General features: G+C 35.3%; 1 protein-coding gene across 2 annotated transcripts in view; it reads left to right on the top strand.

The window, feature by feature from the left end:
- The first annotated feature begins 346 nt into the window (after nucleotides 1-346).
- Ccdc158 (coiled-coil domain containing 158) overlaps nucleotides 347-13,294 on the top strand; it is an 85,671-nt gene continuing 72,723 nt past the window's right edge. For both annotated transcript variants that reach the window (XM_027939863.2, XM_071614818.1), the window contains exons 1-7: nucleotides 347-416; nucleotides 4,428-4,645; nucleotides 8,688-8,797; nucleotides 8,995-9,322; nucleotides 9,669-9,745; nucleotides 10,912-11,022; nucleotides 11,911-12,025. In XM_027939863.2, the coding sequence (XP_027795664.2) occupies nucleotides 347-416; nucleotides 4,428-4,645; nucleotides 8,688-8,797; nucleotides 8,995-9,322; nucleotides 9,669-9,745; nucleotides 10,912-11,022; nucleotides 11,911-12,025 (1,029 nt within the window). The remainder of the gene's footprint in view (nucleotides 417-4,427; nucleotides 4,646-8,687; nucleotides 8,798-8,994; nucleotides 9,323-9,668; nucleotides 9,746-10,911; nucleotides 11,023-11,910; nucleotides 12,026-13,294) is intronic.

Raw genomic sequence — 13,294 nt, 5'->3', positions numbered from 1 at the left:
GCATCTTCTGTTAAAGAAGTATTTATCTAAGAGATTGCTATGTTATCTGATACAGAAATAGAAATAGTATATCTTTATTGTGGGATGTGGCTTTCTTTTTTTTTTTTTGTGGTGCTGAGGATTGAACCCAGGGCCTTATGTATGTGAAGCAAGCACTCTACCAACTGAGTTATATCTTATTACTGAATTTCAAGTATTAACAAAGTTTCTGTTCTGTGAACTTTTTATACTTAATTCCTTATTAACAAAGATTGAATCCTTGGTCTTTTGTAGACAAGAACTAAAAGAACCAAACAGGGAAGCATTCATATTTCAAGATCTTTAGGAAGAGGTAGGAATAGTTAACATGGAATCAAAAACGTGTGAACCAAATAATGAAGATCTTTTACCAAGTAGTGGCATCGCATCCAATGGAGGTATGTACCCTTTATAAAACAAAGTAGGAAACAAATTTAGGATTTATCTTCATAATATTCACTTAAGTTCCTACTTTTAGTATGTTTTGTTTTTAACTTCAGGGCACAGAGCATAATCATGAATGTATACTATATTGTTTATAATTCTACTTTATATGGAGAAAATAGCTTAGTCTTTCAAATGAGCATATCTGTTAACATATGATTGATTAATTACATTAAATTATCTTTTGCTTTAAAAATTGTTTCTGTGCTGGGACACTTCAACCTCATCACATTCCACCATGCTTTCCCTAATGCCTTCTCTTCCTCCTATGTTTCTTTGTCTACTCCTAAGTTAGAATTTTCCATTATTTTGGCTCCTCTTCTCTCACCTGCTCCCACATTGAATCAAGCACCAAGTTCTGCTCTTCATATTCTCAGAGATGTCTTTTGAATTAATTCCCTTTACTACTCACTGGTTTAGGTTCCCATCACCTCTGCTTCAAATTATTTTAATCAAAAGGTAGCAGTAAAACAGACACAGGCGGAATAAATAAATGGAATTTAATACAGGGAATTGTTTACATAGAGATGGAAAGGGAAACATTCCAGAGATTAGCAACATTACTAGAGGCTGTGTCACCTCTTGGGTAAGACGATGACAAAAGGAGCTATTACAAGAGCATAGAACCTAGAGCTGGAACCACAAGAGAGCTGTGGAGGGAGCTTGGAGGGAGGTAAGTCCTCCAGCAACTGCCAGAAACTCACCTGGGGCTGGGTGAGAAGGGAGCAAGACTTTGACCTCTCCCCTCCTCCTGCCTCTGTTCTGCCAGCACTTCCCATTGCAAGGCTACTGGGGAGGAAAAGGGAGAAAGAGAATGGATTCAGGAGCAATGGGGCAGATGACCTGCATAGTCCTGACTGCTTTCCTTTCTTTGTCTCTCACCTAATTCATTTTTTAGTATATCTAGAGTTTATTCTCAATTGCAGGAATGCTGTTTTGCTGACCAGCTTAACAACTTTTATTTCAGCACCCTTATTTTGTAAAACTATCCTTCTCGAAATGTACATACCATCCTAAAATGCCTTTGTCACCACATGCTATTGTACCCATTCTTCCTGTCCACCTTCACTGTCTAACCTCCCAGCATAACTGCATCTCTCACACTGATCATGGACACTGGCACTTGGCCATGGGTTGTCTCTCCTTCCTTAGGTATATCATTATCTTGTCATATCATGGTCCTCATGGGTGACCCATCCAAGATCTGAGACTCAGAGCTTCTTGACCTCTTCACTTTGTATCATCTTGTCCTTTAGTCTAACCACCCATTTCCTAAGTTTGGATCTTATTACCAAGAACTGTTGGACAGCTTCCTATCTTTCAGCCCTCTCACTCCCTCATTCCTTGAAAACTTCTATTTTTCTGCCTAATGAAGGTGTGGTTCACAACCATAGTCCGTATCGAAATCACTTTTTGAGATTTTAAACATTTAAATGGATTAGATTCATACTTGAAACTGATTGAATAGATCTAGAGGGACTTAGGCACCACTGCTGTTTTTTGTTGTTTTATAAAACTTTCTCTAGCGGTTCTGATTTACAGTGAAGATTGAGAATAGCTGCTGTAGATTCTGCCATTTTCCCTAAATTACCACTCTTCCTATAAAATCTTTCTTTTGTAGCATCATTTTATGAATCATTTGCCAGTACACTTGGCCCTTTATTCTTCTGTTGCTCTTACAGGAAAAACCCAAATCCTTATCAAACTGACTTGACTTCTCTATTTATGTACTAGGCTGCTGGAATATTTTCCTAGAGAAAGTACACAGAGAGATTTTCCACCAATTTCCAACATTTATGGTCTCCTATCTCAGCTGGGTCCCTATGCCACTGAGAAACATTTCTTTTTCTAAAATTAATTAAATTAATTAATTTGTTCTAATTTGTTATACATGACAGAAGAATGCATTTCAATTCATAGTATGCATATGGAGCACAATTTTTCATTTCTGTAGTTGTACACAAAGTAGAGGCATTCTATTTGTGTCTTCATACATGTACCTAGGGTAATGATGTCCATCTCCTTCTACTATCTCTCCTATACCCCTTCCCTCTCCTTTCCCCTCCCTCCTCTTTGCCCTATCCAAAGTTTCTCCATTCCTCCCATGCTCCCCCCACCCACCCCAATTATAGATCAGCATTCACTTATCAGAGAAAACATCTAGCCTTTGGTTTGGGCGATTGGCTTATTTCATTTAGCATGATATTCTCCAACTCCATCTGTTTACCTGCAAATGCCATGATATTATTCTCTTCTAATGCTGAGTAATATTCCATTGTGTATGTATCCACAGTTTCTTTATCCTTTCATCTACTGAAGGGCATCTAGGTTGGTTCTACATTTTAGCTATTGTGAATTGTGCTGTTATCAACATTGATGTTGTTGCATCATTGTAGTATGCTGTCTTTAAGTCCTTTGTGTATCAGCTAAGGAGTGGGATAGCTGGGTCAAATGGTGGTTCCCATTCCAAGTTTTCTAAGGAATCGTCATACTGCTTTCCAGATTGGTTGCACCAATTTGCAGTCCCACCAGCAATGTAAGAGTGTGCCTTTTGTCCCACATCCTTGCCAACAATTATTGTTGCTTGTTTTCTTAATAACTGCCATTCTGACTGGAGTGAGATGAAATCTTAGAATAGTTTTGATTTGCATTTCTCTAATTGCTAGAGATGTTGAACATTTTTCATATATTTGTTGACCAATTATATATCTTCTTCTGAGAAGTGTTTGTTCACTTCCTTAGCTCATTTATTGATTGGGTTATCTGGTTTTTTGGCATTAAGTTTTTTGTGTTCCTTATATATCCTGGAGATTAGTGCTCTATCTGATGTGCATGTGGTAACAATTTGCTTCCATTCTGTAGGCTCTCTATTCACCTCACTGATTGTTTCTTTTTCTGAGAAGAAGCTTTCCAGTTGGAATCCATCCCATTTATTAACTCTTGATTTTATTTCCTGTGCTTTAGGAGTCTTGTTAAGGAAGTTGGGGCCTAATCCAACATGATGAAGATCTGAGCCTACTTTTTTTTCTATTAGGTACAGTGTCTCTGGTCTAATTCCTAAGTCCTTGATCCACTTTGAGTTGAGTTTTGTATGTGGTGAGATATAGGGGCTTAATTTCATTTTGCTGCATATGGATTTCCAGTTTTCCCATCACCATTTTTTGAAGAGGCTATCTTTTCTCCAGTGCATGCTTTTGGCACCTTTGTCTAATATAAGATAATTGTAGTTTTGTGAGTTAATCTCTGTGTCCTCTATTCTGTACCATTGGTCTACAAGTCTATTTTGGTGTCAGTACCATGCCATTTTTGTTACTATTGCTCTGTAGTAAAGTTTAAGGTCTGGTATAGTGATGCCACCTGCTTCACTCTTTTTGCTAAGGATTGCTTTGGCTATTCTGGGTCTCTTATCTTTCCAGATAAATTTCATGATTGCTTTTTTTATGAAGAATGTCTTTTGATTGGAATTGCAGAGAAACATTTCTTATGATCTTAGTTACATCTGTTTTCAATTTTCTATAATATTTATTTCATAATTGGCCATTCCAGATGAAATCCAAATTCCTTGGTTTGACCACAGGTCCTTCATGGTTTGTCCCACGTTTTCATTCTCATGTCTGACCACTACTTTCCTTTCCCCTGGAATATCCCATCTGTCCCAAGCCTCCTGGCCTATAATTGTGGTGCCCCCCACTGCCTGAAATGTCCTCTCTCCTCTCCTATCCTCCAGATTTGTTAGTTCTTGCCCACAAATACGCAGAGTCCTTCAGATCAAGTATCACTGGATCGCCCTCCTCCTTGTAGTCTGTTCCTCCTTTGTGCTGTGTTCATCTTTTTTTAGAGCTCTTACTGTCTCTTTAGTATTTTTTCCATTAGGTCTCACTCCTTCAATAAAGGAAATCACCTAGCATAATATTTGCTGAAAAAGTTATTTGATGAAGTTAATTAATAAATTCTTTAATATTTAGGTTCTTCAAGCCCATTTTTTGTGTCATCAATTCGTGGTACAATAATTGAAAACACAGCTGCAACTGGGACTTTGACACAAATTCCTCTTTTCCCTAAATATGAAGTAGAACTTGATTCTCATAGGAAAATAGTTCCTTATCCTGGAAAGGAACACATTGAACGTGTTTTAGAAGAATATTCACATCAAGTCAAAGATTTGCAAAGAAGACTAAATGAAGTGAGTTGCATTTTTCTCTTCTAGTGCCTAACTATTTCAGGGACAGTAGGGAGGCATAGTGCCTTGGGAAAAACCTAAACTTCCTGGAAGAAAAAATTAGCCATGGATCTCTTGGTTAAATTTTTATTTGATCTGTGCTTTCTATTTTGGTATTAAAGTTTGTACTAATGAAAAGTGTACATATCTTTTTTGTTGTTGTTAATTTGTCACAATGCCTTGGTATCATGATTTAATTTTGAACACTTGAATGGCTCAATATGTTATAATTAATGACATTTATCTGTAATTATAATTAATGATTTGTTCAGGGCTGTTCTCCTTTCGTCATGATACCTGATTTCCTTTTACAAAATGATGATAGCAGGTACATTTTGAGATGTATATGTATACATGACACCTAAATAAAGTTTAGAAGTTATTTGCAAAAAATTTCAAATGGACACTACATAGACAGTTACATTTCAGGTTCTATAGTCTACAATCTAAAAGTCAAAATTTTTAACCACCATGTACATAGTTCTTTGTGATCTAACCTGTCCTCTGGCGCCTGTCCTCTACTTGTACCCACTATCCCAGCAGTATCAAGCCACTTGCTCATCCTAGATGTATCATGCTATTCTAGACCTCCTCCATGCTTTTTCCCAGACCATATCCTCTTTTCTACCTTGTCTGCCTGGCAAATTCTTATTAACCATCAAGACAGCTCCAGCATGTCCTTTTCTAAAGCCTTTTCTCTAGACAGCTTTGGATGTGTTGACCTCTGTACAGTTATTGCATTTTATGCCAATGTTATAATATTTAATATACTTTATTAATCTTATTAACACGTTGTTCCACGTCATCAGACTATATAAGCCCTTCTAGGGTAAAAAAAACCCTGTATTTATTAAATGCTGACAATTATGTACCCCTGTGTTATATACAGAACATACAAAAATGAATAAGATAGGACTTATATTGAGTTTATAGTTTTGGAGGGAGCTGGTCAGGTAAACAAATAATGACAATACCTTATGATAAATAAGCTAATGAAGATATATAGAGACAAAGGAAGCACAGAGGTTCTAGTGAGGAAATGAAATGGTGTCTCTATTTTGTGTTCATCCCCTGGGAAACTATATAACACTTGATTGGCTTTCAATAAATATGTGTTAAATCAGTAAATAAATTAACAGGGCTGTTTGTATCATGTACCTCTTTTAGAACAGACATGATGCTAGGTACTGGATATATAAAGATGGAAAAGACGTGATCACTTACATGTACACATTTATAGTCTTATGGCTGAGATAGTTAAAATAGAAAATGGTAACAGTGAGATCTGTCCTTCAATAATGGGTAAGCAGCGATGGTAAATCAATGGATACTTCACATTCTTTATCTTACTTGACTTTTCAGCATTGAACACAAGTAGGTGTTCTTTTCCTCCTTTATTTTTTTTTTCTTTTGGTACTGTGGATTGAACCTAGGACTTAGTGCATGCAAATAAGTACTCTACCACTGATCTATACTTTAGTCCAGTATTCTTTTACTCTTGAAGTACTTTTTAAAGTTTTTAATCTTTGTTTTTTGTGCTGGAGATTGAACCCAGAGCCTTGTGCTTTGTAACCATATTTTAAATTTCTAAGACTTCTTTCCCATTCATTTTTTTGACATAGCATCATGCTCTTACATTGTGGTTGTAATATCTCTTTAATTTTTCTGCATATACAAGTTTTTGGAAGTGTTTTTCTGTTCCTTGCATTATATATCTTTGTTTCCTCTTTTTATGGATGTTTGCTTTTTTAAACTTGGTCTGTGCTTTTTATTTTAGAATCAGTGTTCAGTGGCCTTTTTTTCCTGTTCAGATGATTAGACAATAAAAAAGCTGATGGACAATTCTCTAAGGCAGAACTTGATGGCTTTGCTTTGGAATAATTAGCACCTAGTATAATAGCACCAGCTATTATACTAGGAGCCCACTCAGTGCCTGATTTTAGAAAGCTTGTGAATTTCTCTGTAGTTTGAACACAGGTGAATTTCTCTGTAGTTTATATTCAGGTGATGGTGAGTTGTGTTGTAGATGTTGGCCTTTGTGTTCTTTGTTTTAGGTTTTTTTTTTTTTTTTTTTTTTTGGTGCTGGGGATTGAACCCAGGGCCTTGTACGTGCAAGGGAAGCACTCTACCAACTGATCTACATCTTCAGCCCTGGCTTTTGTGTTCTTGCTGGGGAAATTTCAGGCAAGACAGGAAATGTAGTAAAAGTACAGAGACGTTTATTAGGAAAGAAGGTACTTTCAAGAGGGAGGGAGAGTGGGTTGGTAGTCTCTAAGAGAAAAGAATGATCACATATCCCCTTTGTTCTCTAGTTTTATTGGGGGGGTCTTAGAGAAGTTTCTAGAGATTTCTGCCCAGCTACCACCTTCCAACTTTTGAATGACTGTAGAATTGTAATAGATTTTAAGTCCTTAGACTTACCCACAGTTATCCAAACAAAAACCATGGAGGAAGTTTTATCATTATAATGAGATTAAAATCATATGGTAAAGATCTAAAGACAACTCTTGATAAGGATCATAAATGTACTTCCTTCTGGGTAACTTGTGTTCTCATCAGCAGGGAGGAATCTTAGAATCAAGAGTCTTGAGAAATATAGCTCTTCATGTAACCAGGTGTTTGTTGAGGAATACAATCTATCCTGTTGACTTAAGCCAGAGTAGGGCCAGAGTGGCTTTAGGTAAATTGCTTTTCAAGAGAAAATGTGAGCAATATCTAAGCTTTCTAGATGTCCTGAGGTGATGCTATCATAAAAAGTAGAGCTAATGAATTAGCCAACTTGTATATATATATTTTTAATCATTGATAGAAAAGATGCATCTTGAACATGGAATTGTTTTACCTCTGGGCAGTATCAGAACTTGTTCATTTGTCTGGCAACAGAGGGCCAATCAGAAGCACACAGTGAAAGATGGGAGCAGGCGCTCAAGAATTTATGTTTTGATGTGAGCCATTGGTTATGTGCATCTTCTGGCTATATGATAGGAATACTTGAATTCACTGTGAACATGCATTCTTGCTAATATTTTAGAAGTAGAAATCTGATAATGAATCCTCTTAGAAACATGCTTGATGTATTCTGAGGTTTTTTTTTTTTTTTTTTTTTTTTGTCTCATTTTAAATAGAGCATTAAAGGAATGCATTTTCTGTCTAGAGACCTGTTGCCATTTTTGTCTTTAGGGAAATTTTTGTCCCCAAAAAGGATTACAATTTTTTTCTAACAGATTGTGTTAATGTAGTGTATTCTTGGTTATCAAAAATATTCATGTAGCTTTGGGATTTTGAATTGGTGACTCTTCATGATGTGTGGGAAAGCACTATATACTATGATCTCAATCATACAAATGGAATGTTGTATACATACATGTACAACCCGGAGGGACAGGTCCAGCTAAGCTGCTTGTGACTGACTGGATGAGTTGGTTCTTTGCTTTTGTTTTTTTCTGTTTTTACAATGCACACATTGACTTTTAAAAAATAAAATCTGTTTTAAAAACCTGAGAAGAGAGAGAGAGAGAGAGAGAAGAGAGAAGAGAGAGAGAGAGAGAGAGAAGGAAGGTAGGTAGGTGTGTGTCATGCCAGAACATAGATAAAGCGTATAAAATTATCCCATTGACTCCATGTTCTCACCACTCATGTCTAACTGTTATTTAGCAAGTTGGAGGTAGGGTTTGACTTTTCTGTATATATAATTTCAACCAGTTCTCCTATTTTAAGGAACAAAACATTCCCATTTTCATTTTGAGCCAGAAGCCAGATTTATTTTAGATTTGTTGTAAAGTGGAGAATGGATGAAAAGAAGCCAAGCTTGAGACAGGAAAATTAGTTAAGATATTCTTATATAGAGAGAAATGATTAATTGGGCTCTGAATTACAATGGCAAGGGAAGGGCATACTATGCCATAATGATAAATTAATAATACATAGCTTTTTGAAAATTGTTAGCTATAAGGAACTGTGTGTTACTAATGGAATTTAATTTGGTTTTGTTTTTTTTTACCCCCAGAGCAATGAATTGCATGAGAAACAAAAATTTTATTTAAGGCAGTCAGTCATTGATTTGCAAACAAAACTTCAAGAAATGCAAATGGAGAGAGACGCCATGGCTGACATCAGGTTGGGATATGTTACCTGAATTTTTGTGTAGTGCTGGGGATGGAACCCAGGGCCTTCTGCATGCTAGATGAGCATTCTACCACTTAACTACACCCCAGCCCTGATTCTGTTTTATCCTTTGGAATAAAACTACTTGTGTGAATATGATATTCAATCTCATATTCAATATTACTTCTTTTCTTTCATTTATTGCACAGACGAAGGGAGAGTCAGTCCCAGGAGGATTTAAGAAATCAGCTTCAAACTACAGTTCATGAACTTGAAGCTGCCAAAAGCCTTAAGGAGAACATGTTAAAAGACAGCAGTGCACAAATAGAGCAGCTCAGGAAAATGATGCTGAGTCACGAAGGAGCGCTTCAAGAAATCCGATCAATCTTAGTTGACTTTGAAGAAGGCTCAGGCAAGAAAATCTATGAACACGACAGCATGTCTACTGTGCACTTCCGCAGCTTGGGCTCAGCTGTTAGTAAAATCCTAAGAGAATTAGACACAGAAATTTCTTATCTGAAAGGGAGGATATTTCCAGTAAGTGGTGAGAACACTCCTTCAACTTTATGTTAAAATGCATTAAGAGAATAGTATTAGGCATGTATCTTTAAGGTTTTTAAAAGTAAGCCAAGTTCTCATTCTTGTTCTCTGGAATAATAGTAGCTACTTCCATAGTGATCTCTCTTACTAGGAAATTAATTTGCTTTCTCTGTATTGCTTCATGAAAGTAGATCCAGATTAAAAGATCTAGTAAAGTACAGGATTAGATTTACCTAATTTTAGTATTATTTGTATTTGCATCTCACTAAAGCATATCTTTAGCTGAAAAATCTCTAGATTTACCAGTACCTAAATCAGTGTCTCTTTTTTAAAAAAAAACCAGGTGGAGGATCAGCTTGAAACATTGAAATCTGAATCACAGAACAAAATAGAGTTACTTCTTCAGCAACATCAAGATAGGTAGGTTTCTGTCTGGTCAGAAAGTTATAGTGAAACTACATCATAGTTTTACAGTCTTGCCTGCAAATCCAAAATCTTAAAAGCTCTGAGACCCAGAAGGTTTTTGTAGGTTTGTGGCAAACTCATGTTAAAAGGTTTTTTGGCACTTGTTAAAGCTTCACAGAAGGCATTCAAGGCAGTTGCAATAGTGCTTTTGCTCTAGGTAAGAAAGACTAAGCGCAATTCACAAACAACCAGCACAAGAGGAGGCTTATAAACAAGAACCAAGGTAAGGGGGTCAGTGGATGGAAAATTATTAAAGGGAGACACAAGTGTTGGGGCATTTTTGCTAAGGGCAGGCCAAGGTCTTAGATATTTAGGCTGAGGGATGAGGAACCTGATCAGTTATCTAGTAGGAGGATATTAAAAGTGGGCTGGGCCCCAAACAGGAATTTAGCTAACTAAATTAAGGTCAAGCCTACTTAAAAGATGACTTAGAAGAGCCTAATTACTGATGGATACCTTAGAAGAGTCTAATTACTGATGGATACCTTAGAAGAGCCATTCATCCAGTGATGGATACCTAGGTATCCATCAGTGGATGGATGGATAAAGAAATTGTGGCATAGAAAACAGTGGATTATTCAGCCATAAAGAAAAATACAGTTATGGCATTTGCAGGAAAATAGATGGAACTAGAGACCATCATGTTAAGTGAAATAAGTCAAACTTAGAAAGTTAAGGAGCATATGTTTTTTCTCATATGTGGAAGCTAGAGAGTAAAAAAGAATATAGGTGGTGATGGATCTCCTAAAAGTCAAAGGGAGATCAGGAGAGGAAAGGGACCAAGAGGTTGTTGATAAGCAGGGAGGAAGGGGGGAAATGCTGGGGAGTAATATTGGCCAAATTATATCATTATATTATATGCTATATAAATATGTAACAACAAATCCCATCAATATGTACAACTATAATGCACCAATAAAAAATGTGGAAAAAATTGGAGAATGTTGAAAATTATTAATTTTTGAAGTAATAAGAGATCCTGATATAGTCATGCAGAGACAATTTAGGTATAGTTCTAACCATTACATTTAGTTAGTTTCTCAGTTATTGGGAGTGATGAGTAGAAGAAATAGAGGTGAAATCTTCTGTATCAAATAACAATCACCATATTCTTTCTAAAGGATTGAGCAGTTGATAAGTGAACATGAAGTTGAAATCACAGCACTTACTGAGAAAGCCAGCAGTGCTCGAAGCCAAGCCAATAGTATCCAGAGTCAACTGGAAATCATTCAGTATGTGTCCTCATGGTTAAAAATTAATAATCATTCATCTTCATTTTAAAAATAATATGCTAATTAATACCATGTTCTAAGATCTTTTAAAAATTGCTTACTAATTGACTCCACAAGTGAAACTTTTCTAACACTCAAATGAACAGAAAAATGACAATATAAAAGATAATATAATCTGACAATATAAGAAATATTATTGCTAGTATTTGGACCTGTTGGAATTGCTGTTCTTTTTTTAAAAAAATTTCAGTTTATTTGTTTACTTATTTTTGGATTACTGGGATTGAACCTGGGGCCTCATGCATGCTGGGTAAACACTCTATCATTGAGCTATATCCCTAGCTCTTGGCTGTATTAATATTACAACAATAGGGTAAAGCAAATTATACCACATATATATAATTATATAAATAAATAATTATAAATAAAAACTAAATAATTATAGTTTCATATGCATATATGTTTACTTTATAAATATATATGAATGTGTAAATATATGTAAATATATATGTATATGAAACTATAATTTGAGATAGTATGTTTTGTATGGATATTTTTAAACATACAAAAACAGGAAAAAATAGTGTAATAAACTCATATACTTATTCAGCTTTGGCAGTTTATAGTTTTGAGCTGAAACTTTTTTTTTTTTTTTTTTTGTGCTAGGGATCAAACCAGGGCCTTATATATGCTAATTATGCACTTTAGCATCAATTTATGCCCTCAGTTCTGAGCTAAAGCATTTGAGAAGCAATTTTATATAACAAAAACAATTAGCCTAATAATGCCACATGAAATAATTAGTGGTAGTGTCTAAGTGACACCCTAGGTATCACACTGATTCTTAGTTTTTTCTTTGCACTTATATTCCTTCTTAACCCTTTGTAGAGAACAAGCAAGAAACCAAAATTCAATGTATATGCGTCAGCTCAGTGAACTGGAATCTACTGTTTCTCAGCTTCGTTCTGAATTAAGGGAAGCCAGAAGGATGTATGAAGACAAAGTAAGTTTAGGTTTTGCTTTTCTGCTTCTAGGGACAAAAGTCAATAATATATTTTTAATAGTTTACTTGAAAATAGGGATCAGAATAATAACTTCAAACTAAAATCAATTTATGAACTGGAATAAGAAGGTGATAAATTATATGTTAAATTATAAACATTTTTATTTAAATTGCACACATTAATTCATTATTAGAAAAACATTTTTGCCTACTTCAAGTAAGTTTCTAAAAAACAAATTCAGGGGCAGGGGATGTAGTTCAGTGGTAGAGTTGCTTGCCTACTATGCAGGAGGCTCCGAGTTTAATCCCCAGCACCATGAAAATAAATAGATAAATAATTTAAAAATAGGACCATCTGAATTATTCTTACAAGGTTTAGCTTTAGTAAATACTTCAAAACCAATTGGTCTACTACCCCTCACACTCAATATTTGGGGGGGCCTGCCTCCTTTCTTACTTTTAAACTCTTAATAATTATTGTTTGGTTAGCAAACTGAACTTTAAGGTTAATTAAACTAATTAAATAAAATAATGATTAATTAGGAAAATAAATCTTCATCTCTCAACATGTAATTTCTATTAAGCCCAGATATTAACTAATGTTTCATATTCTGCTTCTGTTCTTTTTTTTTAACATACCTAAAGGGAAGTTATTCAATATCGTTATCAACCACTTATTCAGAGCTTATATCCTTGTTAGTTTTGATAATTTTTAAAACAGTAAAATCTTAAAAAACAAGCAAAGAACTGCCATTCAGAAGAGCTCATGTTCTTTATTCCCTGTGAGAAGGGTTACCATCATTGATGTTTGACTGTAATGGTCATAGTTTATGCCTGCTATCCCAGTGACTTGTTTTGTAATTGCTTAGCTTTCATCTCCTAAGTGTCCCAGTTTGGAAAATAAATCTATCTTTGTAGTCCTGTGCATAAGAGATCCTGGTATAGTCATGCAGAGACAATTTAGGTATAGTTCTAACCATTACATTTAGTTAGTTTCTCAACACCTAAGCTATTGGGAGTGATGAGTAGAAGAAATAGAGTATAGGGAAGTCAGGCTGGGGTTGTGGCTCAGCAGTAGAGTGCTTGCCTAGCAGCCTAGCATGTACAACACCCTAGGTTCAATCCTCAGTACCCACATAAAAATTAAAAAAAAAAAAAAAAAAAAAGATAAAGGTATTTGTCCAACTACAACTAAAAAATAAATATTTAAAAAAGGGGAAGTCACCCGACTCCTTTTATGAAATGAAATCAGCTCTGTAGGTAACATTA

The sequence above is a fragment of the Marmota flaviventris genome, chromosome 7 (assembly GCF_047511675.1).
Source record: "Marmota flaviventris isolate mMarFla1 chromosome 7, mMarFla1.hap1, whole genome shotgun sequence".
In the NCBI taxonomy this organism is placed as follows: domain Eukaryota; kingdom Metazoa; phylum Chordata; class Mammalia; order Rodentia; family Sciuridae; genus Marmota; species Marmota flaviventris.
Note: the sequence above shows the minus strand (reverse complement) of the source record. Positions and strands in the feature narration are given on the sequence as shown.